General features: G+C 38.7%; 1 protein-coding gene across 5 annotated transcripts in view; it reads right to left on the minus strand.

The window, feature by feature from the left end:
• Window positions 1-481: 481 nt before the first annotated feature.
• The window catches only part of LOC125450825 (AP-3 complex subunit sigma-1), an 85788-nt gene continuing 59825 nt past the window's right edge, over window positions 482-26444 (minus strand). For 3 of the 5 annotated variants that reach the window (XM_048527093.2, XM_048527091.2, XM_048527096.2), the window contains one exon: window positions 482-1872. In XM_048527093.2, the coding sequence (XP_048383050.1) occupies window positions 1744-1872 (129 nt within the window). In that variant the 3' untranslated portion in view covers window positions 482-1743. Of the gene's footprint in view, window positions 1873-7169; window positions 7229-24109; window positions 25688-26444 lie in introns of those variants that run through there. The other 2 variants (XM_048527095.2, XM_048527092.2) reach the window with 2 other exon arrangements.

The following is a 26444-nucleotide window of genomic DNA, read 5'->3' on the forward strand; positions in this document are numbered from 1 at the left end:
AACCTAAGATTCTGCTAAATATTTAATCAGTTAGAAGGTTTCAATTGATTAATATACACATTAATATGTATATACGTATTAATCAACTGAAGCCTTCTAACTGATTAAATATTTAGCAGAATCTTAGGTTTGTCTAGTACTTCCTCATCAGTGGTGTGACCCCTTGATCTTTTACTTATAAATTTTGTATCTGAAACTACCTCTCTCACTAACACCTGAAGAAGGAGCAAAGCTCCGAAAGCTCGTGTTTTCAAATAAGCCTCAGAAGATCTCGGCAATATTTTCTAAATTATTTTGGAAGAAAATTAGGCAATTCAGCAGTTCTTACTATCTCTGTAACTCGGTAATGCTGCCGAATATGCTGAACAGTTCCAGAATTTATGTTTCTATTTCAGATTTACAGCATCGGCAGTATTTTAGTTTTGCAATTTCCCAGCTGTTGTGCAAAGAAGATGCCACTGACATCAGACTACAAAGCATCAAGCAAAAGTATCTACAACTTTATTAACAATGTAACAAAAATGATACAGTTACAAGCTATATTGCACAATATGAAGTTATTCACTACTTAGTTGTATTCTACGGTAACTAAATTTAAAATGAACTAAAATGCTTTTCCTGGGTTGCAAATATGCAGATCTGCAAATCATTACAAGCCGTATTATTGCCAACATAACCACACCCTGCAAATTTTACCTTTGAAAATCTCACTCAAATCTTTCCATTTTAATTCAATAAGTATTGTTAATTTCTTTCTCACCTAACTACAAATAATTTGTGAATGTTTTCCCATTAATTTCAAGTAATGTTCCAGACACATATACGTTTTACTTCTAAACAGTGAATATTTCACAATTGTTCAGTTTTTGTACAAGTAATGCATAGAGTAAACATTGTGCTCAATGTACTAGCATTTTCATTATATAAAAATAAATGCCACCTACAGGTCAAACATACAACAATAAACATGCATGTGTTGGTCATAAACCAGTATTTATTTGTAATAAGATGGCTTTTATCCTTTCCATCCCAGGCATGGCAAAATATTACTTTATAATAAAAAAAATTCTGATGAGAAATTTTTTTTATATCTAATGCCAAATTCCACAACGATTTCTGCCTTAAAACTTGTCCAAGTCTATTGCTATTAACAATAAATACAAACATTATCATGAATATACAGTTAGCAAATTATTATAACTGACTTCCTGCTGAAGCTGGATTCTGCAACAAGCCCTGGACTGGAAAGGATGGCAATCTTAAGTTCTGATAGAAACACATTCCATTTATTTTTATGCTATCATAACACTGCAACTGAAAAACTTATCATACAAGATTCCTTTGGCTCCACTATTCAACAGACTTCTAAACAAATACAAATATCCCCAAAAAAAAGTCAGTGTTTGTTCTACTGTTTACATGGAATCCAGATATACAAAGAATAGTCTGATAGCAGTGAATGTATGAAGTCACTATCATTTTAAATAAGTTAAGTTATCTTAAATAGCAGCCAGCATACAATAAAAGTCACTTCATAGAGCACCGGAATGTAGATGTAAATGTGAAACTACAAAGGAAACTCGTCAGGTTTAAAACAAATCTCAAGCACATTTTTTTTGTTTTACTGGTGCAATTCAATAAAATTTCACGACATACTTTTCAATAGTAATTACATATTTTAATTTGGTAGACATGGTAAACCTTTTTCGAAGGTATTCCAAATTGGAAGCTGAATATGCTTTTCTATTTAAATGAGGACAGATTTGGCACTTTTATGCTGATATCTCCGATGTTAATGTTTCGAGGCATTTCAGGCAGATTCATATTCTTTACTGCTGATACAGCTCTGGCTGGAGCTCCTGCCAGACCAGCCTATATAAGGGGGACATTTGAAAAAAAAAGTCATTAGTAGATGAGTTCTCAAGGGCATATCCCAAAATTCAGTAATTGATCCTACTGATTAAAAATTTAAAGACAATATTCACATTCATTATTTTCAGAATTATGCGTCCTTAAAGCATATTATCAGTTCCAAGAGCAAACAGTGGAAACGTTTCCTCTCCCAGCTTCTGAAATGATCATAAATGTTCTTAAGAAGTGAACTCAATTTTTTTTTGGCAAATTCGAAACCATGCCCCAGACACCTGAACTATCCAAATTACAATAAGCCAATTCACAGCTACTGCACAAGACAAAGTTTAAAATGTAATTCACTCACTAGCCCAGGAATATTTAAAAGACAAAGAACTGAAGAAGTCTTGATTTTGCATTGTTTTAAAGGTGAAAGCATAGGATCTCATTATTTTTGTACAAAATAGGAACTGTTAACATTTCGTTTTGTAGTAGTTTTAATATGGACAAGGATGACATCCATGTAACAGACTTAAAAGAGCTGAAATACTTTATTCCATACCTATTCTGATCTATATGATGAATCTACAATGATTGTGTACCTTTGCAAATAATGGAAAAATCGTTTGTATTTAGATTACGATCTGGAATACATAGCATAAAAGGTTGGTGGCAGCAAATGCAACAGCAACTTGCAAAAGGAAATTGAGTTTCTAAAATAGTTTGCAAGATCATATAGAAAGAGATGGGAGTATGGACAATTTGTAATTCTATCAAAGAGCTGGTACAAGCGTTACTGCTGAAATGGAGTCTCTGTGTGTTGTATGAATCTATAATTTATTACTTAATTCATCATTACTGACTATTCTGGAAATGAAAAATTATTTTAAACCACGATATATTAAAGCAAGAATGCATCTGTACTATAATAGCACCTTTCATGACCTCGACATTCTGAAACTCATTATAGCTAATTTATTATTTTCTAAAACTGATTTAATACAAGAAATCAGATCAGGCGATGTTCATAAAGGGAGGTCCCTTGAAGAATCGCAAATGACACCATAATCCATTTTAGAGATATTTATTGAGGGATAAATTTTGACCAGGGCACTAGTTTAAAAATTCCCCATTATTCAGAATAGTCCTTAGGTATCTTTTACATTCATAGAGACCAAATTTAAATACAGTTTTGTGTCTCATCTGAAAGACTGCTTCTCAAAGTGCAGTACTATCACAGTGTGACTCTGAACTGTATCATAGATTAAGGACAGAAGTCCTGAAATGAGGCTTACGTCCCAGGAAGTCAACTGCATCACTGAGCTAAACCTAAAATCTATAGAAAAATGTAAAATGTGCTTTTGGATCTTATTTGGTGCTATTTTTTGACCCTGCTAGGAAACTGCCACTTATATTAAGATGTGAATGGATATTTTTTGGGTGGGCAGCTGAAGAGTCAGTTTTGAACACCCCTGGTAGCAATTACTACAAGGGCTTTTCCAGTCTTTTCCTACCATTTATGGCAAGACTACCGGAAATAGAGAAATAATGTAAATAGATATTTATTGTCTTTACATTATTTTACAGTTGGATGTCATGGAAACCCACTCCACTACACTGTTACAAATATATCAAGTGAATTTTACTGATTTTTACCATTGGTCAGCAGAGAAAACATTGAATTTAATACATCCATAGCAGCAATTTGTCTCTACAATATATCAGAGATGGACAAAGCTCACTAGGCCAGCAAATACACAATAGATATGATCATATGAGAAAGGGAATATTCCTGGGCTATTCATTATTTTGTTTCAGTAGAAACAGGATTTCACAATACTGTCTTTAACCAAATCCCAATGAAGGCCAGAAATAATGGATTCTCCAGCATCTGCAGTTCTTAAGATAACAAAATGTGAAGCTGGATGAACACAACAGGCCAAGCAGCATCTCAGGAGCACAAAAGCTGACGTTTCGGGCCTTGGAGGCCCGAAACGTCAGCTTTTGTGCTCCTGAGATGCTGCATGGCCTGCTGTGTTCATCCAGCTTCACCCAATGAAGACCATTTTTGTTGTGCTTTCCTCAATTTATCACAACTTCAAATAAGACTTCAAAGTTATGAGTAAAATTATACCCAGAGGATTTTAACCTAACTATCATTTAACAGGATTTGAAATTTCAACATAAGTCACGATTGTGCAGTGGCCAGGCAGTTATTATTCCAGCACAGAAGGGGTGTTGAACTTGAGGGGCCTGCAGAATCAGTGCAAACTCCAAAGGAATTGCCTGGGAAATTGAAGATTCCACTGGACAATTCCTCTATGCCTGGAATCCTATAAAGTCTCCAGTTAAGCTCGGGGATTCAGATGTTCTGATGAACTTAAGTAAATAGTTACTCAGAAAAGTACTTACCTCACACCCTCAAATATACCTTCCGCAGACTACACTCAAGCAGAGATCCTGACCTGACACCTCCAATGAGCCTGTGGCCCCTTTCACTTCCACTCTTCCACTGCTCCACACCTGACCATCCTTCCCAGTTCTTGACCCTGTAGCTGCTCTCCTGTTTCGTAGCCGAATACCCAACTCCTGATCACGTCAAAACGGAGGCAACAGTCTAGTGGTATTATTGCTGGACTTTTAACCCAGAGACCTAGGTAATGTTCTGTGGATCTAGGTTCGAATTCCACCACAACAGATGGTGGAATTTGAATTCGATGAAAAGTAATCTGGAATTAACTGTCTAATGATGCCCTTTCTCGATTGCTGGAAAACCCATATGGTTCACTAATGTCCTTTAGGGAAGGAAATTGCCATCTTTACCTGGTCTGCAAACCCACAGCAATGTAGCTGACTCTGAACTGCCCTCTGGGCAATTAGGGATCGGCAATAAATGTTGGTTGAGCCAGCGACACTCAATTCCCATGAATGAATAAAAAAAATCTGAAACTTCCTTCCCCTGGCCACTCGCTATTGAGGCACACTATTATCCCACCCCAAAACACCCTCACTTCACATCTGAATCTCCTTCCCCCACTCCTGGACTCAAGGTTTACCCCAGGCTTCTTCCCATACTCCAGAAGTGACCACCCCTTCTTCTCCTCCTCTGCACCCAGATCCGATATTCCATGGACACACTCCCTCTCCCTCCTATACATTTCTCCCCTTCCTGCCACCAATAAACTCACTTTTCCCAGAAACCCTAATTCCCAGACCAGACACTTAACTTTCCCTCACCTAAAATTAGATTAGATTAGATTCCCTACAATGTGGAAAGAGGCCCTTCGGCCCAACAAGTCCACACCACCCCCTGCAGCATCCCACCCAGACCCATCCCCCCATAACCCTCACACCCCTGAACACTATGTGCAATTTAGCAAGGCCAATCCACCTAGCCTGCAGATCTTTGGACTGTGGGAGGAAACCGGAGCACCTGGAAGAAACCCACACAGACACTGGGAGAATGTGCAAACTCCAATAGACCTTATAGACCCCAGCCATGCTGTTCTACACTGAAGAGTGCATTATTACCTAGTCTTATACTGATGTGGCACCCTACTTCCTTACCCTAACCTGCCAGCACCCTAACATCACAATTACCTTACATAACATTTGATAGCAATTGAAGTGGCTGGCTGGCTGGACTATTAAATGTCAGAATATGACAGTTGCAAAGAAAAAAAGGTGGGGGGGGGGGGGGGGAAAGTGTGGTTTGCCTCTCCCCACAACAGTTCTACATTGTTGTGACGAATGCATAGCTCCACATTTGTGAAGTAGCTTTGATTGGAATTTTTACTCAGAAACACGGAGTTCCCTCCTTCCGTAAAAAGGGAGCAGGATAGCAATCTGCACGAGACTGCTGCTCTTTGGAAAATCTGGCCCAACATTTTCACTGATGGAAACAGTTATGATTTAAAATAAAGGGACAAATAATGACATTAAACCAGTCATCTCTCAAATCACTTGTAAAATATGGTTAAGTGGGTACAAGTATCACCTTTGGAGATGCATTAATTCATGTGACAAAAATCATGACAAAGGGCATAATTCGGAATATTAACCATTGTTCCATTTTTCAGATGGTGATAGACTTTCACAGCTTTTTTTTTTAACTTTTACTGCAAATGCTCTTTTGGGTTAGTATTTCAAGTCTACCTTGGAAGAAGTCCTACAATTTGACAAAAAAAACAAGGAAAGCAAAACAAAAATAATCTCTTTTCCCAATTTGAACATCATTTTTCGAAGACACAGTCGAGCAATTTCTCATAACGCACAGAGAAAACCATAAAGGTTTCCTCAGAAAACACCTTGCTTCAGTTATTTATTCTAAAAACATTTTTAAAATCATGCACCAGAAACTAGCCCAAGCTCATGCAGTGTTCAAGCACGGAATCAGCAACTGCTTTAACACATTCTAGTAACTCATTTGTTAAGAGTTCATTGAATGCCATCACAAGCAATACATAGAACCAATGCTTTACTCACAGGAAATGAAAATATACTGAAAATTCATTTAGAAACATGTTAAATTCACAGTTAAAGAACACACCGGATGTGAGTAGTACATAGAGTTGATGGAATTACTTTGCTACAATTATCAAATGATCTTTTTGCAAATCAAGCCACATGTCACAAATTAAAACAATATAATTGCATTAAATTGACTGCATACAGAACACATACTAAATACTGACATTATGAAATTTGAGGGAATTAAACATAAACAAAATTAAGTAACAAAATTACTCATGGAAATTCAGATGACACAGTGGACTATAAGAAAATCTATAAATTATCTGTAAAAAAGAACAGATGGATTCAAATGGATTAAAAGAAAACAAAAATTAAAAAGGAAGAAATTCTTATTATTCTGGAAAGGTGGCAAGCAGGTTTTAGACAGACAGCTTTGTATGAGAATTTATGATGCAATGTTTTTCAAGCTTAATTGCTTTTAGTCAAAATTATGAAAGCATTTTCTTTTATGATGCCTGCAAGTTAAACCCATCCCTTCTAATTTTCTTAAGAAAACGATGGTGAGGCAATGAATGGATCTACAGGCTATATATTATGCATGCAAAGAGAAAACAAAATGAAGTCTGCAAGTAGGTGAACAAAATGAGGAGAAACCTATAGGAAGAATTAAGATAATCTTAACAATTTAGCAGCTAAGACAAAACTTCCCTATCAAGGGGAATATAAGAAGCTGTCTTCCCATGGTTCCCCCACAAGTAGCCCATTACTCTGATGACATCATTTTGCTTCCAAGTTGTGAACAACAAGAAAAGGAATCATGGTGGGCAATTTAAAGGCTGCAGTACCTGAGAGATTATAGTAACAGTATCTATCTGTCCAGTCTGGGAGACTGAAAGATAAAAGTCTGTAAGAGAGAAGAATGGAAATGGCTAGAAAGAGCACAAGTTTTGGAAAGTGAAAAATGATTTCAAAACCATTGAGGGGACAAAATGTATATTTTGTTAAACACAAATCATGGAAAATGAATTACTCAACCACAACCCAAGGCTTGTTTTTATCCTTATTTAACTTCTAGAGACATTTAACCTATGATGGGCAATGGTATCACCTGTCCCACTAGGTCATCCAAGAAGTAATGCTTTTTCTGATGGTTACCTAGAAAGTGCCAGTTGATTATTCATCCAGGATAAATTTAACACTACTCCCTGATGTCCACATGAACACCTTACATTCGAGTTTTCTGAATAACAACAGTGATAAAGTTAATGATTTTTCTTTATCCTCCTGGTCCTGAGTTGCTGGAGCCAATTTTAGGATCCATCTAGAAGAAAACTAACAACACAAACCTGGCACTTTCCTGGGGTGTATAGTGCATTTACCAATCATTATGGAATGTTCTGGACACATTTCAACTCCATTCATCACCTGCGCATGCAAGGGTCTGAATTCTGTGTAATTTATATCTTGACTGTGTATACATTTTACATTTAGAATGTCGATCTACGTCTACAGTACGCAGTAGAAGAACAAGTCACTACAGAGTATATAGGCATATTTATAAAATGCTGGATGAGTGATTGGAGTGGAGATAATTACATACATACACCAGAAGAGAGTCTGAATTGCCATTTCTCATCTCCCATTTCCCTCCAATGGCTTCACAATTTAAAGTGACCTATTTTCTACACAATTCTGTTACCTTTATTGGAAACATTTAAATAGCCATTCAGAAGCATGCTACTTCAGTTATTACATTCACATAATGCATGGCTATTGCAAACTTCTTACCAGCAACAACAGCAATGCTTGATCTCATTACAATCAAAAGAAATTTCAAAATATACTGGTCAATTTATAAAACCATCCCCATGACCTAATCACCAATTGGAAGAATTGGTGTGGTTGCCCACTGATTCCCCAAACATTGAAAGTACAGATCATAAAATATTACTATGATGTTTTAATAAATGATTCTTCCTTTCAAATCAAGCCTTAAGTCTTAAGAATGCAGCCTATGAATGCAGCACTCACCTGTATTTATCTGCTGATAAAGTAGTTGATCTTCTTTTAAACTGGCTGCACCAATAGATCCTGATGCTTCGCATGATAAAGCTGACTATAACAACCTGTGTGCATTTATGAAGCACTGAAGTTATGGTAGTGGAATTGAACATCATGATGCTACAACTAAGGTCACTGTTTCCCTGGACTGCCCTGGACACTGCTGCAAGCAACCTTGCAGAGAAGAATGAAGTAGAATTATTGATCAGCCCCAGTGTACCAACTAAATAAGGCAGCGCTTTGTCAGATGGGCATGGAGACCAAATGTCACGTTGCATGGGTAGTTTTCTGTTGGCAGCTTAGGCTGCTTGGAGTCTCGACAGCAAAATTTAAAGTTTCTATGCAGCTAACTTAGCCAAGTACATGTGCTTTTTGTCCTGTTCCAATCAATTCCTTTTTCCATTTCCTTCCTCACCATTTCCCTACAGCACCCTTGGTGCATCCTTAGGTATGTAGCTTTTCTATGAGGGAACTATCAGCTCATTTCAACAATGAGTGGACAAGTAAATCGCTGAACAGATGTCATTTCTTCCCTCTTGCCAAGTTAAAATTATGAAGGGCATTTTTTCATATAGAGAAATTAAATAATTCTCGAGTGACTTATACATAGAAGCTTAATGTCAATTCAGGCCATTAAAAGAACAGAGCAATGTCTATGCAGCTACTGCAGAAGACAGAAGTTATCATGAGTCACTTAACAGTCCATAACTAGAACATGACCTTCACAGTGAAGCAAATGCAGTATATGTTCTCTGAAGAGATACTGTTGAAGCAGAGATCATATCAACATTTAAGAACAAGATAGATAGGTACACAGCAGCAATACAGGCTCAGTGCTACTGTTTATGTGGTGCATAAACTCAATTGTGGATTTTTCCACACTGTATTTCTATTCCATACTTTACATGTTACTCTGTTTAGGCAATGGCAAATATACAACACCTTTTGAAGAACACGATATAGTTTTTTTTCCCCTTGTTATCTGGCATCTCATCCATCACTTAACCACTATCATTAAGACAAACTGACCATCTCACCACTGTTAATGGAAAGTGGTCATATGCAAATTGGCTACCATCTTTCCTAAATTGTTATTGGGTCCATTTTTGTTTGTCATTTATCCAAATAATTTATACAAGAATACAGGCGACATGGTTAGTAAGTTTGCAGATGACACCGAAATTGGTGGTATTGTCAACAGTGAAGAAAATTGTCTAAGATTGAAGAAGAGATCTTGATCAATTGGGTCAGTGGGCTGTGGACTGGCAGGTGGCGTTCAAGTTACAAGTCTGAGGTATTGCATTTTAATCAAACAAGCAAGGGCAGGATTTGTACAATTAATGGTAGGACCCCTGGGTAGTGTTATAAAACAGAGACACCTAGGGGTTTAGGCAAATAATTCCTTGAAATTTGTCCAACAGGTAGACAGGGTGGTTAAGAAGTCGTCCAGCTCATTTGCCTTCATTGTTCAGGACTTTTGAGTATAGCAGCTGGGACATCATGTTGAGGTTGTACAGGACATTGGTGAGCTCTCTTCTGGATACTGTGTGCAGTTCTGGTCACTGTTGTAGCAAGGATATTGTTAAACTGGAGGGGATTCAGAAATGATTTACCAGGATGTTGCCAGGAATTAAGGGTTTGAGTTATAAAAATAGGCTGGAACTTTGTTTCACAGGAGCGAAAGAGGCTGAAGGATGACCTTACAGAAGTTTATAAACCATGAGGGGCATAGATAAAGTGAATAGCCAAGGTTTTTTTCCCCCCCTTAGGTGGAGGAATTTAAAAGTAGGGGTCATATTTTTAAAATGAAATGAGAAAGATTTAATCATGACATGAGGAGCAACCCTCTTACACAGAATCGTTACAGAGTGTGAAATGAACTGCCAGAAGAATTGTTTGAGGCAGGTACAGCAACAAAAGGCATTTGGATAAGTACATGACTAGAAAATGATTGGAGATATATGGGCCAAATGCAAGCAAGTGAAACATGTTTAGTTTGAGAACATGGTCGGCATGGACTAGTTGAACCAAAGGGTCTGTTTCTATGTTGCATAACTCTGACATTAACAGCAATGACAGCATTTCAAAACATTGTTAATTGCTAATCATCATTTAGGATATTCCAAGGGCATGAAAGATGCAATACAGGTTTATTACACATTTCTAAGGATGTATACATGTCTCTTGTTCAGATTCAGAGCTTACAGTTTTGCTTGAACACTGCTATTGCAACGTAAATATAATCTTAAATTGGCATTAGGTGCTGAGCTAGAGAAGGCAAGTCTCATTTTACTTCACTTCAGGCAAGCCCAGTTCCTAGCAGATAATTTACCAAGTGGTTTTTGACTTTGCTTGGCAATGAATTTGTTGCATGAATGCATTTTACAAACATGCAGCCTCCAATTTATTTAGCAGAAGCGGGAGTTAATATAACTTTTAATCACAGCAAATATCTGTATCAAGTCAAGAAAAGAAAGGTAATTTTGTGATCAGTAAAAAGAGACATCAAGCAAGAATGATTCATGGTTACAATATCTTCTTGATTTTCCCAAAGTATCCTATTAAATAAGAGCTTCTCTTTATGAGATGAAATGCAATGTAACAGTATGAAGTTCAAAAAGCTCTGCAGGGTAGTAACTCAGCTTGCTTACAGGCTAATGTTTCTTAAACAAAGTTAAGCTACAACTTAAAAATTCAGACTAAGTACATTAGTTATAAAACAAAACTTTTAAATCAGCCATTTAAAATCTTGTAGAATCCAGTTTATAGAGAACATATAAAATTCAGAGATGTCATACAAGAGCTTCCCAAAGGTCTCTCAAATAACACAACTAACCTTGTGGCTACCCTCTCCAGTTCTATTTTATACTGTCTCCACAATTTAAACAAATGAAATTGTTCTACATACCCTTTTCCTAGGCCAAGAATTTCAGCTCCGAGATGATCTGAACTATTTGGGAGGCAGCACAATAATGCACTAGTGTACAAAATTTCCATGTTTAATTTGTCTTTCACTGAAGATCCAAAACAGTTCCTTCATGGTCATGGGAAAACTGCTTTTAAAAACAAATATGCTCCAGAATTTAATAGTCATGGATATTGAACTAGTCTGAATAATTCAATTAATTCTCCATGCTTCAGGACATCCGTTTGTTCCCTTGTGACAACAGCAACCAGGGTACATCAACAAACAAAAAAAAAGACGTTCATCATTACAATATCTCACATGTATTCTTCAGTAATACAGAGCAAGGCCGGAAACTTTGACCGGTCATGCATTGCTCTACATGATACACACTACAGCAGAGTTCCTACAATAAATACAACTTGAATCTGCGGAAAGAAACATCATTTCGACAACCCTTCCAATTCTTTATTTTGTATACAATTATCTTTATAGGAACTTTCTCTGATAGGTTTCCTGTAGCATTTTGGATAAAGGCAAAATTATCCTTCCGTGTCCTCCAAACTGATCTTCCGAGAGTTTCAAGCTACTTGTTTTCATCTCATATTTACAGTATCTTTTGATCCACTTTTGATTTATTGGGGGGGGGGGGTGGAGACAGAGAGAGAGAGAACATAGATTGGTTTAAAACCTGCTAAAAATCAAAAGAACTGTGGGTGTTGTAAATGAGGAACAAAAACAGAAGTTGCTGGAAAAAAATCAGCAGGTCTGAGGAAGGGTCACCGGACCTGAAATGCTAACTGATCCGCTGAGCATGTCCAGCAACTTCTGTTTAAAGTTACACAAACAAAAAATAAGGACATTTTAAAATTTTGAGCTCCCCATTTTTATCTCTATACTGGAATATCATGGGATCCCAAAATTGCTACAGCACAGAAGAGGCCACTCAGCCTGTTTTTTTTTCCCCGAATTAACTCTTCAGAAACATTATGAAAGAGGGTCACTAGACTACAAACATTAACTCTGCTTTCTCTCCACAGATGTTGCCAGACCTGCTGAGATTTTCCAACAATTTCAGATTTTGTTTCTACAGAATAATTTATCTAGTGCCACTCCTTTAACTTCATGTAGCCCTGTACATTGCTTTTAAAATACATAAATGCTCCAATTTGCTCAAGTGCCTCAATTGAATCTCTTCCCCACACTCCCAGGTCGTCCATTACAGATCCTAACCATACATCAAGAAAAACGTTTTCTTCATGTCAGAATTCTTTTTTGACAGCTGCATTAAATCTGTGCACTCCCGTCCTTAATCCATCCTCAAGTAGAAGTTTATCCCTATCTATATTGTTTAGATGCCTTCATGATTTTGAATACCTCTATCAGATCTCCTCACAACATCCTCTTCTCCGAAAAAAAAGCCCCAACTTCTCTAATTTATCTATGTAATGATCCCTTAACCCTGGGTTCATTATCATGTATTATTTCATGCACTATTCTCAATATTTTCATATTAATGCCAAACTGTGGCACCCAGAATAGGATGTAACACTGCAGTTGAGGCCGAACAAATATTCTAAATCAATTTTGACATTATATCCTGTTTCTGCCGTCTGAAAACCCAATAATAAAGTCTAGAATGCTGCATATTTTGTTAACCATTCTTTCAACTTGTCCTGCCACCTTCAAAGTTTTATGCATCTACTTCCAGGTCCTTCATACTTAGATGAATCACTTCACACCCTTCTGTATTAAATCTCAATGGTCTGTTCTTCAAACTTGTTTCTATCCTTTTAAAATACTACACCAACCTCCTCACAGCTCACAACACTTCTTAGTTTTGTATCAACTGCAAACTTTGAAATTGTGCCCTGCAATATCACGGTCTAAGTAGTTAGTATATAATCAGGTAAAGTAAGGTTCCTTTCACCAACTACACAAATTCTATTAAAAATCTTTGTCCAGCCTGTTGCCTGTTATCAGCAATTTTGTATCCATATTATTACTGCCCCTTTTAGTCCATGAAATGTAATTATGCCCAGAAATTTGTTGTACGTTACCTCTAAAAATGCCTACTATTGATCCATAACACCACATTAACAGCATTGTACTCAATCTACATTTGTACTTCAAAACATTCAACAATTTAGTTAGGAAACCTGTGCTCGCTTTATTTCATTAAGTGACATCTGCTCAACCACTTATTAGTTATGTCCCAAATGATCATTTCTAGGAAGTTCCCCACCACAGGTTAAACTCACGGGCTTGTAGATGTTAAGCAAAACATTATACGCTTTTCTGAACAGTAGAGATTTCCCATTGTGCAATGTGACCGCTAACACATGTGTGGACATGGCCAGTGACGTCACCTAGTTGTTCTGTGCACAATGCAGTCATGTATGTGCGTCAGTGAAGGAAGAGGATCCAGGGTGGAGGGCAAAGCTTGGTTCTGCAGAGACAGCAGAATGGAGATATGGAAAGCCTCCAGTGGAAGCCAGTCTCTTTTTTACTGAGCAAGAAAAGGTAGAGGGAAAATTGGGAGGCCACTGAGGGAAGTGAGAGGGAAAAGGAGGATGCTCGGAAAAAAAAATATAGATTGTTCATTTGATGGCAATGGGGAACTGCATTGTATATCCAGAAAGCTGATTCATTTCACTTTTGAAATGACATTGGTTTTTGTTTCTTATATCTAAGCCTCCCAGAGATGGAGTTCAAAGGATCCTGCCTTTTTAAAGAACATGAATGATTTTTATTGTCATGTATACTTTACAGTAAGAATACAAAGTACAGTGAAAAGTTCTCATTTGTCACCATGATTAGGTGCCATTTTTCAACAATTTAAGAATACAGGGGGTAAAAGACATAGACTCTATTTAAGCTATCAATCCTGAGCCAGCTTATCAATGATGCCTGTGCCACCATCCCTCCTCCACTACTTTACCACCATCTACGCTCTACCCAACCAACGAAGTCACTGATCCTCAGGTGCCATCTTTCAATGTTGGGCTGGTGCTACTCTGCCACTGCTTGCACCAGACCAACCAACGTCAAAGTTACATCCCTTACCGCTGGGCCCACCTGAATGTCATTGTGATGGCCTTCTGCTGCCGCCAGCGTCAGACCCAACCAACAACGAAATCGCTGATCCTCAGGCACCATCTTTTACCACTGGGCCTACCTCGATCACACAACCTCCGTTTGATGTAGCTGCCATCAACTCCAATGCTAGGTTCTGTGCCTGCCCTGGAAAAGTAAGGGCTCACTCGAGGTCTGCACACTGGGCCCACTCTCCTCTGTGCTGGGCCTGCTCGAATTCCACAGCGGGCTCTTGCTGCTGTTGATGCCATCCAAGCTCAGGACAAGTATTAAGTAAAGATATGGACAGAAAAAAAAACAAACAATAAAAGAGAGACAAAAGAAGAAAAAAAACAAAAAGTGGTTGGAGCAGAAAAGCTCTGGCTCAGGAGCCCAACTCTGATGTCAAATCGTTTTGTGCTTGATGTCAAATGTACAATTGTGCAGTCTTCTGGCACAACTACCAAGTCCGAACATGTCAGAAAAATCATGGTTACTTCCTTTTCAATTTACACACTCACTTCCCTCGGCATCCTTGCTCGTATTGCAACAGACTATGGCTCTTTACCCTAAATAGAATCAAACAGGCTACAATGTGAATGGGATTAAGAGTGTTAAAAAGACCACCCTTTAAGGCCACTAGTTTTAATCCAAGAGCATTTACTGTAAAAGTGGATGAATTAGTTACGCAAGTAGGAATAAACAGGTATGATATAAATGGGATTTGGAGCCATGGCTGAAGAGTGACAAAGGAGGGGAACTGAACATGGGATTAAAAAACACATCAGCCATAATGGAATGGCCGAGCAGACTTGTTGGGCCAAATGGTTCAATTGTGCTCCTATGTCTTATGGTTTTATCTGCGGGGGTATGCAGTTTTCAGGAAGGAAAAAGAAGAAAATGAGGTGGCGTAGTATTGCTGGCTCAAAAGAATATGAACACAATAGTGAGGAAGAATATTAGCTTCATTGAAGTGACATCCTTACAGATACAGCTTAGAAAAACAAAGGGCAGAAAACAAGAATAGAGATTAGAAAAGATCTCTAAACCATAATTATAATGTTGGGGAAGGCATTAAAGAGAAAATTGGAGACATAATCAATAAAGATACAGCTGTAATTGTTGGCAACTTTAATGATTTGCTTAACCCAATCTCCACATAGGTTAACAGTGTTGTACAGGAGGAATTCCTGGAGTGCGTACAAGATGGTTTTCTGAATCAATATGTTCAAGAATCTATTAGGGAAGAAGCTTTCCTAGGCTGTGCACTATATAATGAGAAAGAAATAACTGACAATCTCGATATGCAAGGTCCTGTTAGATAAAGAGACCATAATACCATAGAATTAGATAGGGAGGAACGTTTTCATTTGATGGAGGGAAAATGACTAAGGGCATGGATTGGAGGTAAGGGACAGGTGGTTTAGAGGGATGAGAGGATTTTTTGTCCATTCAGACACTAGTGGGAATTCAGACGTGTCTGCTATGTAGGGGTGATGGAGGCGGAAACCCTCACAGCAAGTGAGTATTTAGATGAGCAATTGTGATGTCAAGGCATACAAGGCTATAGGCCAAATGCTGGAAAATGGAATTAGAATAGTAGGTGGTTGTTTTTGACCAGTGCAGACTAGATGGACTAAAAGGCCGCCTCTGTGTTGTGGGCCTACAAGTCAAATTATTTATTCAAGTGGCAACTGACAAGGTTCATTGAGACTCGATCCTGAGTAAAGGAAACCGCAATGGTATGAGGCATGAGCTGGATATAATAAATTGGGAAATATTACTTAAAGCGAGGGCTGATGATAGGTAATGGCAAACATTTAAAGAATGCATGGAGGAACAGTAATAATTGTTCAATCCTATCTGACACAAAAATAAAATCAGGAAAGGTAGCCTGACCATGGCAGATGAGGGAAACTTGTACAAAGGGTTTAATTTAGAAGGGGAAAAAATAGAGAACAAACAGAATGCTTGTTGGGAACATGCAAACTGATTGTAAAATCTTCCATAGGTATGTGATCAGAACAGAGGTTAGTGAAGATGAATGCAGGTCAGAAACAGAGAAAGTTATAATGTGGAACAAACAGACAGCAGGCCAATTAATTGCATATTTTGATTCTGTCTTCACAAAGGAGGACAAATGTTAGGGGACATAGAGTCTAGTAGTAAGGAGAAACTGATGGAAATCAGAATTAGCAGGAAAATGGTGCTGGGGAAATCAATGGGGTTAAAGGCTGATAAATCCCTGGGGCCAATAATTTGAATCTCAGAGTACTTACACTGTCCTAGAAACAGTGGATGCATTTATGGTCATCTTTCGAGACCCTATAAACTCTGGTACTGATCCTATGGACTGAACAGTAATTATTGTAATCCCACTATTTAAAAGGAGCAGTGGAGAGAAAACAAGTTGTTACAGAGCATTATCCTGATATTGGCAGTAGGGAAAATGCTAGATTCCATTATAAAAATTTAATAGCAGAACAACTGAAAAACAGTTCGAGGGTCAGATGGAATCAGCATAGATTTACGAAAGGGAAATCAAGTTTGACAAATCTACTTGAATTTTTCAAGGATGTAATAAGTAGAGTTGATAAGGAAAAGCCAGTATTTGGACCCCCAGACATTGACAACATGATTTAGATGATGGAGAAAAGTGTAACATTTCCAAGTTTGCAGACAACACATTGGGTTGGAGGGTGAATTCTGAGAGGATGCTTCAGTGAAATTTGGACAAGTTGAGTGAGTGGAAAAATGCATTGCAGATGAAATATAATGTGAATAAATGTGGTGTTATCTACTTTGGTATCAAAAACAAGACAGCAGATTATTATCTGAATGATGACAGATACGGAAAGGGAAAGATATGAGACTCGGATGTCCTTGTACACTAGTTGCTGAAATTAAGCATGCAACAGGTGTGGCAGGGCTCTAGTACTAGAGCAGGAATGACTTGCTGCAATTGTACAGGGCTTTGGTGAGACCATATCTGGAGTAACTGTTTATAGTTTTGGTCTCCTTATCAAAGGATGTTCTGCCTATGGAGGGTGCGTAACAATGGTTTACCAGACTGATTCCTGGGATGCAGGACTGATGTATGAAGACACACTGGATTAGATAGGAGCATATTCACTAGACTTTAGAAGAATGGGGAGAGGGGGTGGTTCTCAGAGAAAGTTATAAAATTTTAACAGCACTAGACCAGGTCAATGTAAGATGGATGTTCCTGACGGCCAGGATTTTCAGAACCAGGAGTCACAGTCTAAGAATACGAGGGACATCACTTAGGACTGCGATAAGGAGAAGTTTCTTTACCCAGAGAGAGAGAGTGAGCCTGTGAAATTCTTTGCCACAGGAATTGGCTAAAGCCAAAACATTGCATGTTTTCAAAGAGTTGTATATAGCTTTTAAATAGATTGAATGGTATGGGGAGAAAGCAAGAACAGGGTACTGAGTTGGAACGATTAGTCATGTTCATATCAAATGGCAGAACAGGACTGAAGGATTGAATAGCCTACTCATACCCCTATTTTCTGTGTAACACAGGCAATGGTTCTACTGTATTAGTAGACTAACATCTTGACTTTCAGTTTCTCATGTGGCCTTTTGTTTTAACAATATGTGATTAATAAAAAATATCAAATTAGGGCAATAGTTTAGACAATTGAAATTATAAAGCTTGTACATTTCTCAGAGAAAGCTTCACCAATTGAACATCCCAAGAGTTTGTACTTTATCCCAATCCTTCCTAAAATATCAAATGTTAAGATCAAGGCATTCAGCTAAGTTTCTCAATCCACAGAAAGAGAATAAAAACTCTTACAGGGTATTCAAAGGTGAATGCAAATTAAAAAGGAATATGAAAATTAAAATTAAAAATTGCATAGGATGTGTAGTACAATTTTGGCAGGCTGATAAAAATGTAGCTTGTAAATATGAAGTGGAACAAATTACTATTGTTGGTCTGTGCCAAATGCAAACTTTGAAACATTAAAGCCATTCATCAGCGCCAGTTAAAATGTCAAGCTTTCAAAAGAGCTTTTAATTCAAACAATTAACCATTTTAATACAGTCAGATGTTTGCCAACATTTGGTGAATTATTCCTCACTCTTTTGAAGCAAATTTACTCCCCATGTGGGATGATACTCAGTCTCTCAATAGGTCAAATCACTTTTTTTTAAAAGAAGTTGTGTTCTTTGTGTTCTTCCCAGTGTCAAAGCGTCTGCAGAACCTTGATCAGGAACCAACTTGCATTTAACTTCCAGGTCTGGCCTCACAAATGAACAAAAGTTTGTTTGGTCTTGTTTCCTTTGATCACAAGCTGTTACCCATGGTTCAAAAGTCATCTTTAATGTACAGTTCACAGCTCCAAAACAAAATTGATAAAAGAATAAAATAAAAATGAAATATCAGCAAAAACTTTAATATTTCAATCATGCCTTTGTTATCAAGTTATACACTCGATCCGCTTTGTGATTAAAGGATTTTTTAATGTATTGATCAAATTTATTTGTTGCTATCTGATACCAATGGTCACAGGCTTTAAACCTCACTAGTGGAAGGACTTTCTTCGATTCCATCCTATCAAACTCACGCAGTGTTTCAAGACTTTGAACAGAATTCATTGTAACTGATGCAAGTTCAACTCATCAGTTGGCAAAATAGTGGGAAACCCACATGGCTCAGTCAGAATCAAACTTCCCAAGGTTCAGGATCTGAGGGTGGAACACCCTTTGGAAATCCAAGTAGAGGAAATTTACAGATTTCCCTTTATTCACATTACTTGTTGCTTCCTCAAAGAATTCTAAGAAGCTGGTCAAACATAATTTCCCTTTTTCAAAAGCAGGTTGAATCTACCTAACTGCATTAAGATTTTCTCCATGCCCTACTTTAACTTTATGCTACAGACTTTTAGTAATTCTGTCCTGCCTTGCCTTTCAACACAATCATGTTTGTCAGCAATGATCAGTCAGTGGGTAGATATGCTGCTGGACTGTAACATACTACAATGGATGTGCAGCATACATCTGAATAAGGTGCACTATGTTAAAAGTCCATGTACTAGCATCCCATGATCTTCCTCCAAGGCCTCCATGTCCCACTATGTCAAGGACTATGGTAAACTGTCATTTAAGTGTGCTGTGACTAGTGAGTGATCACTACTTTTTCTGAAGAAGGGGCTAGGCCTAAAATGTCAGCCTTCCTGCTCTTCTGAAGCTGCTTGGCCTACAGTGTTCATCCAGCTCTACCACCTTGTTATCCCACACTACTTAGGTGCTAGTTTGTTTCAGGTATTTGGCACCTCACCAATGGATCCAGGCGCAGGAGGCTTTATTAGAACTGTGGCTGCAGCACCACAATCAGGCATACAAATTGAGCAGCAACATAACTATCTGCAAGCCCAGGAACACTAGCAAACTCCAGTAAAATGCCAAAAAGAGGTTCCAGCTGAAGAATGTGCAGCAAAAGGTCTCCTTAGGATAATGTCCAGGAGACCCACAGTCTTTCATCCTCTATATCATGTCTTCCAGATGTGTAAACACTGTGCAACCACTGAATGTTGTACCAGGACATTTGTTTTAGAACGGTGTCTTTGGTTGGAGTATTCCAGGTGCAAGGTGCTATAGACCGTACACAGTGTTAACAGTTCGATGTTATAACACAATTTACTTCACTAACAGGTCCCATGCAGAGCCAGGTGTAATCATCACCACATCACAGAAGTTCATTCCAGGTTTCCCTGGAAGAAACCATGAGGCCTATAACCTCATAACTCTCTAGTTTCTGCTTCATTCTAAAAGGGTGGATGCCTTCTAGGAATTTGTTCAGGACTACCAAGTCCAACCATGACTGATGGCCCCATTACGTAACCCTAAGGGCAAATGGAGATAAAATACTGTCCATTCCTCACCCCAGCAATGGTGCTGAAGGTAACATACCTCCTCAAAATGATCTTCCTATGCTTGGGCAAATTTTGGTGTAGGAAGGGTGGTCATTAGGTACACTAAAGATAGTACAACACATGCTTGTGTTGTATCTGTATGTGCTGTGCTCTGGACTACTGGAGCAGGCAAACAGGGAATATAATAGACAACGAGGAGTTGCAAAACTGGCAACAGTCTTCCAAGAAGGAAGACGAGGATGCTGAGCAGAAGAAGTATTACCTTCACCATATACAGTGCCGCAGCATTGGGTGCAACAGGGCAGATAGGACTTAACTGACAGCCAAGTCCAAAAGAACTAAGTTGAGTGAAGTCTTCACTCACTGACTGTAAATTTTGCATGTTGTAAAGGCAAGGAGCTCTTGTCCATTCCCAAATGAAAATGCAACAGTTTTGTTTGCTTTCTTCACTTATCCTTTGTGCAATACAAGTTAACGTTAACAAAGCAGGAAGATTTCAAAACATTCAATGTGCCCACATTTAAATTCAACAAGATGTGGTGTCAGGGAAAACACAGTCTTCTATCAGGCTTGATTCAGACATTATGTGGCACCTAGGATGGGTGGCTTTTCAAGTTTCATTCTCAGAGCAGCTATTAAAATGACAGCTGACCATCAGGTGATGATGTTAAGTGCCAATGCATGCTTTTCCATCTAAAACAAGTTGTCAGCCATGTCAATGTTGTGCCCTCAGACAGCTTTTTTTTTGTTCTCCCACCCAGTGCATCAGGGTGCAGGCTCAGGGTCCACAGGTGAAGCTAAGCCAGGGGTCTGGAACCTGCTGGCTTTGGAGGTTTGGCTAGACAACCCTGGAAGTATTTGCGGTTAGAGGGCTGAGGCATGCTGAGAGCCTGCTGGCGAGATGAAGGCTCCCCCTCCTCAGCTTGAACTTCTACAGGGTTGAGGGTTGCAGGCAGAGTGAAGATGGAGTTGCCAGTCACTTATTAAATGTCTTGAAAAGGATATTTCTGGTGAGCCTATATTTTGGTACCACCTGCCATTTGATGCATCCTGGAATAATGGAACATAGGACCAAATGCATTTCCAGCAGCTACCGAGTGGTCTGCTCGATCTGGGTTTCCGAGGCAGCTACCAACTACTCCATGGACACAGCCAGACATTTTGACACTGGAGACAGCACAGCACAGATACTTTAACCTTTGATCCAGTTCATTGTGTGTTGCTGACAAGCTGCCTGTTGATCCAGTGTCTGTATGTGCATTTTAATGAGGCTATTTAATGGCTGGCACTATGAGGCCATCCTGCCTGTGTCTAAATAGGAGCCTGATGTCCAGCAGCAAAATGACTTCCTTGGGCTGTCTCTTTTTGGGGCTTGGAGAAAAAGTGATATGCTCACCAGAATGTTTTCCTTGATCCAATCTAGATAAAGTGCCCACTAAGATGGCAGTACCTGAGCTGGTGGAGGATGCAAGTGACAGTGCTGCAGGTGTTTCTAAAAAAAGACAGGAGATCTTTCGCTTCTTCCTCACTTGTCGAGAAGGTATTGGAGGCACTGGCCTCGTGGCAGGATGTCATTTAGGTGCTGCCTGTACCTGCAGCAGGCAAGAGAATGAATTAATTGCACAAAAAGGTAGAAACTTGAGCATGTTAAGAATATGTTCACATTGGTTGCAATGGGACAGCAACTTGGCACATCACAATGAACTTTATTTGGTTGCCAGGACTGAGATGTCCCTGCATCAAGTGAGCAATCACAGCATTCTCTCACCAGGTCATCAATTCTCCCCTCGTAGGAGTGAGGAGACAAATATCAGTCAACCCAGCGAACATTTTCGTCCTTTCAGACCTACTGTGGGGCATTTCCTCCTGCAAGTGAGAGTGGTTCACAATGACCTTTGGGGGGAGGTTGGTGCAATAGCAGAATTAGAGTGAGTGTGGTACAGAAAACAGAAGAGCAAAAAGAGAGATCACAGACCTTCATCTTGTATTGGTGTTTGCTCTTCCAAATTGTGGAAGCTATGCTGACCTGGGTGGCAACTTCAAATTGAGCTGGCAGGGTTTGGTGCATGGTATCATCTGAGGAAAGGGGATGCCACCTCCCCAACCATTTCCTTGTCCATCAGAATTTTGGGGTTCTTGTCCATGAACCGGGATACTAAATTGCCTCATTCAGCCATGTCCTTTGAAATTCTTCAAACGTTCAAACTGTAGGGGAATTCTTCGCTTACAGTTTTTGAAGTTGTAACCAGCTGTGGTTTAAATATAACATGCATAACATGTACACCCCAAGTTCCTCACATCAGTGCCATTGCTGAGCACAACATTGAGTAAGAGTAGTGCTGCGTAGGAATGGTGCCTCCATGGAGTTAATGTGATGAGCAGCATAAAATTGCATGAGAAAACTCGCTAAAGCTCACAGGAAGAAATTGTCTGTGAAAGTGTCCAGAATTGAGAATGTCAAATTTTGGCAAGATTCAGCTAAAATATCTGTTGATCATTTCAGGTAGTTTTTAATTTCCTATTAATCCCCGAGACTCAATCTCAATAGGACATATGCTCACTTTAGTTACTCTTCTTTTTAATGACGTCTTTATATATTTGCTTATTCCTAGCTTTCATCTCACATACTCTAATTTATCTTGCGCTTTTCATTTATTGTTTGATGCTTTAAATTTTTTTTTTGAAACCTTTCGCAGGATGGGAGTGTTACAGGCTGGGACAACATTCATTGCCCATCTTTAGCTGTCCCCAAGAAAAGAGGAGGAAACATTTTCATCAATGGCAGATTTCCTTTGGTACAGATAGACCCATAATTTCATTTGGGAGGAAGTCCCAGGATTTTGATTCAGCAACACTCAAGCAATGGCTATATATTTCCTCATCAGAATTCTGGTCAGTTCTTTTGTCTGCATTTTAACAAAGGCTGTAATGAGGTCAGGAACTGAATGGTTCTGGCAGAACCCAAACAGAGTTTCAATGAGCAAATTTTGCTTAATTGCAGTTATTCACCCATTCCATCACTTGGCTGATAGTCGACAGTCAACATTCCAGGCTTTAAATGTCCAGGTTGGATTTGTTCTGATTTTTCTGCACAGGACATACTTGAACAATTTTCCACATTATCAGGTAAATACTATTGTCATAGCTATACCAGATGAGCTTGGCTATGTATTTGGCAAGTTCAGCTATTTTTTGACGTGAAAAGAATCAAATTGGCTAAAACCCAGAAGCTAACATATTGGGGACTTCTGCGAAGGTCAAAATAGGCATTCATTTTATCATTCTCGTTGAAGATGGGTGAAAATGCTTCAGACTTTTTTTTGCACCGATATTCTGGGCTCCCCAAAACTGAAGATGGTGCCATTTGTGAAGTGGGGTATAGTGGGGAAATGCTTGGCCTCAAAGATGCAGATTGTTTGGATATGATTCTGCTGCCGTTGATGGCCCACATAGCCTCATGGATACCCTGCTTTTGAGTTGCTCGATTTGTTCAAAGTCTATTCCATTTATCACAATGATCATGCCAGACAGCATGATAAAAGTAATCCTCAATGTGAAAATGGAACTTTGTCTTCATAAGGACTGTATGGTGATCACTCCTACCAATGCTGTTTTGGACAGATGCATCTGTGGCAGGCAAACTAGTGACTATGAGGTCACGATAATAAAATGTGAGGCTGGATGAACACAGCAGGCCCAGCAGCATCTCAGGAGCACAAAAGCTGACGTTTCGGGCCTAGACCCTTCATCCTCTCTGATGAAGGGTCTAGGCCCGAAACGTCAGCTTTTGTGCTCCTGAGATGCTGCTGGGCCTGCTGTGTTCATCCAGCCTCACATTTTATTATCTTGGATTCTCCAGCATCTGCAGTTCCCATTATCACTATGAGGTCACGTATGTTTTTGTCCCCTCTTGCTGGTTCCCTCACTAGCTGCTGAAGACCCAGTCTAGCAGCTATGTCCTTTAATATTCAACCTCGATCAACCAGTAGTTGTGCCAAGCCCTTTCAATGATGAATGCTGAAATTCCCCATTTGGAGGATATTCTGCATCCTTGCACCCTGTCTGTTTCCTCCAAGTGGTGTTCTACATTAAAATGTTCTGATTTATTAGCCACAGGAAAATTGGTATGAGGTAGTCAGGAGTTTCCCTTTACAATTACTAATCTGATGCAACAGAATACAGTCATTTTTGAGGGCTCCCACAGCAAACATTAGGGTCTAGACTATCTCCTTTTTAGTTTGAGGGGTTTAGTCTGGTCCGTAACAAATCCAAATATAAGCAAAGCTCTTGAGACCACCATTCCAAGGAAAGTAACAAGGTCTGACTGGTACACGTTGTCTGCCATAGTGCAGAAAGTTCAAGAGGCCATTGGTTCACCTGTAACAAGTTATCGAAGAGTCTGGAGTTGCAACATTTATTCTTGTTGCCATCAATACCAGGGTCTGCACAGTCTTCTGTTGCATTTCTGGGTTCTACTGCCATAGGGTAGCATTTGCAACAAACAGTCCTCAACCAATCCAACAAAACAGACTAAACAGAAACATTTCACACTGATTATTTACAGAAGACACATCCTGCTTCTTCTGGTTATCATTTTTGTATTTGGAGTAGGCCCAACATCTTAATGTAATAACAATGTGCACCCTGTAGAACAGAGGGGAAGTTTAAATGAAATTGTCCAGAAAAGTTAAAGAAAGCCACATTTGAAATTAGAAAGCTCAAGCCTCTATCCTCCCCCACCAAACCTTTCAACCAAGAGATTCAACACTGTTCCAAAGCAAATAAATGAGATAATGACTTAGCTAGCTGTAAAGAAGAAATCAAGTCTGCACTCCACGACCAAGTTCTGTTTCCGTACTCAAACTTGCTACCTCCAATTTAGAAAATATGTTTGGAGTATTTCAAGAGGCTCCATTACTCTAACATAATTAGCTAGATAGTACTCCATTGATGAATGAGCAATAAAAAATAAGCTGGAGTAACTTCTGCTGTGAGCTTTTTAAAATGTAAATCTGCTTTACTGAAACTTATCTTTAGATCTAACACCTTTAATTGTTGTGTATTAGCCATGTCCCTTTAAAAAATGTTGTACGAGGGAGGGAAGGATCATATCTGAAAACTAAAATGCTAAATCTGTGCTACTTATTATTCCTTTCACTCAATTTTGCATTTAGGAGTCAAGGAAGTGAACTCAACTTAATAGGAACATGAAATGACGACAAACAGATCAGTCAGCACAACAGCGATATCAACATCAACTGATTTTTCCGGTCAGATACCAAGTGATTCAATTGCAATTGAGATCAAGTTATATGCAGAGAAAGACAGAGCCACAGACTTAGAGCGATTAATGTTGAATTGCTCTAGCAAAGAGTCCGCATAAACGTAATGAGCTCAATGACGTCCATCTGGATCGCTGCTTTGAAGTGAAAAACACATATTTTAGTCTTTTGTTTCAAGCAGTTACAACTGTTGGTAATTGCTATTAGTAATAGTTTTAAAAATGCAGACACAAGCAATTCAATGCACGTGATTAAAACTTCATTTAAAAAATGCATTTTTAAAAAAAACACTATCCTGAACCAGTAAAACATTTCACAGAAGATGCTAACACAAAACTATTCCCTAAGCAGTAAACACCCAATGGCATCTTGCTCAAATAACCACTATTTGTACTCAAGCTTCAATAGTGAATACGAATAAGTTATTTGATCATGGTGAATGTCATATTCAGCTTGATACTGTATGCACATTTACATCTATGTTGGTTGCCGAATAACAGTCCCCAGTGCTGGTCTTGGCTCATTGCTTTATTCCTCTCTAACCCAAAAACACTGATGATATCTGCCAATATTGCCAAGATGGAGACCAAACCAACCTGGCATGGACTGAGCATCAAATGGAGAGCTATTTTAAACTGGCAGCAACCTCGAAAAATTGACAACCTAGAAAAATTTACATAATGGCATTTCTGTTTTTAATAATCATTTATGCTCAATGCACTCTTAGTTTGCTCTAACCAGCCTCAAACTGCCAAATCATAAATCTTTCAGTCGTGCATACAGGCAAATTGATTCATGCAACTTATACTCACAAAGCTCCAGTACTAAACTGTGGACATTTTATAGTCATGTTCCAACTGGTAAGTAGATATTTTACAATGCCTTGCCAATACT

This window comes from Stegostoma tigrinum, chromosome 3 (assembly GCF_030684315.1).
Source record: "Stegostoma tigrinum isolate sSteTig4 chromosome 3, sSteTig4.hap1, whole genome shotgun sequence".
In the NCBI taxonomy this organism is placed as follows: Eukaryota; Metazoa; Chordata; class Chondrichthyes; order Orectolobiformes; family Stegostomatidae; genus Stegostoma; species Stegostoma tigrinum.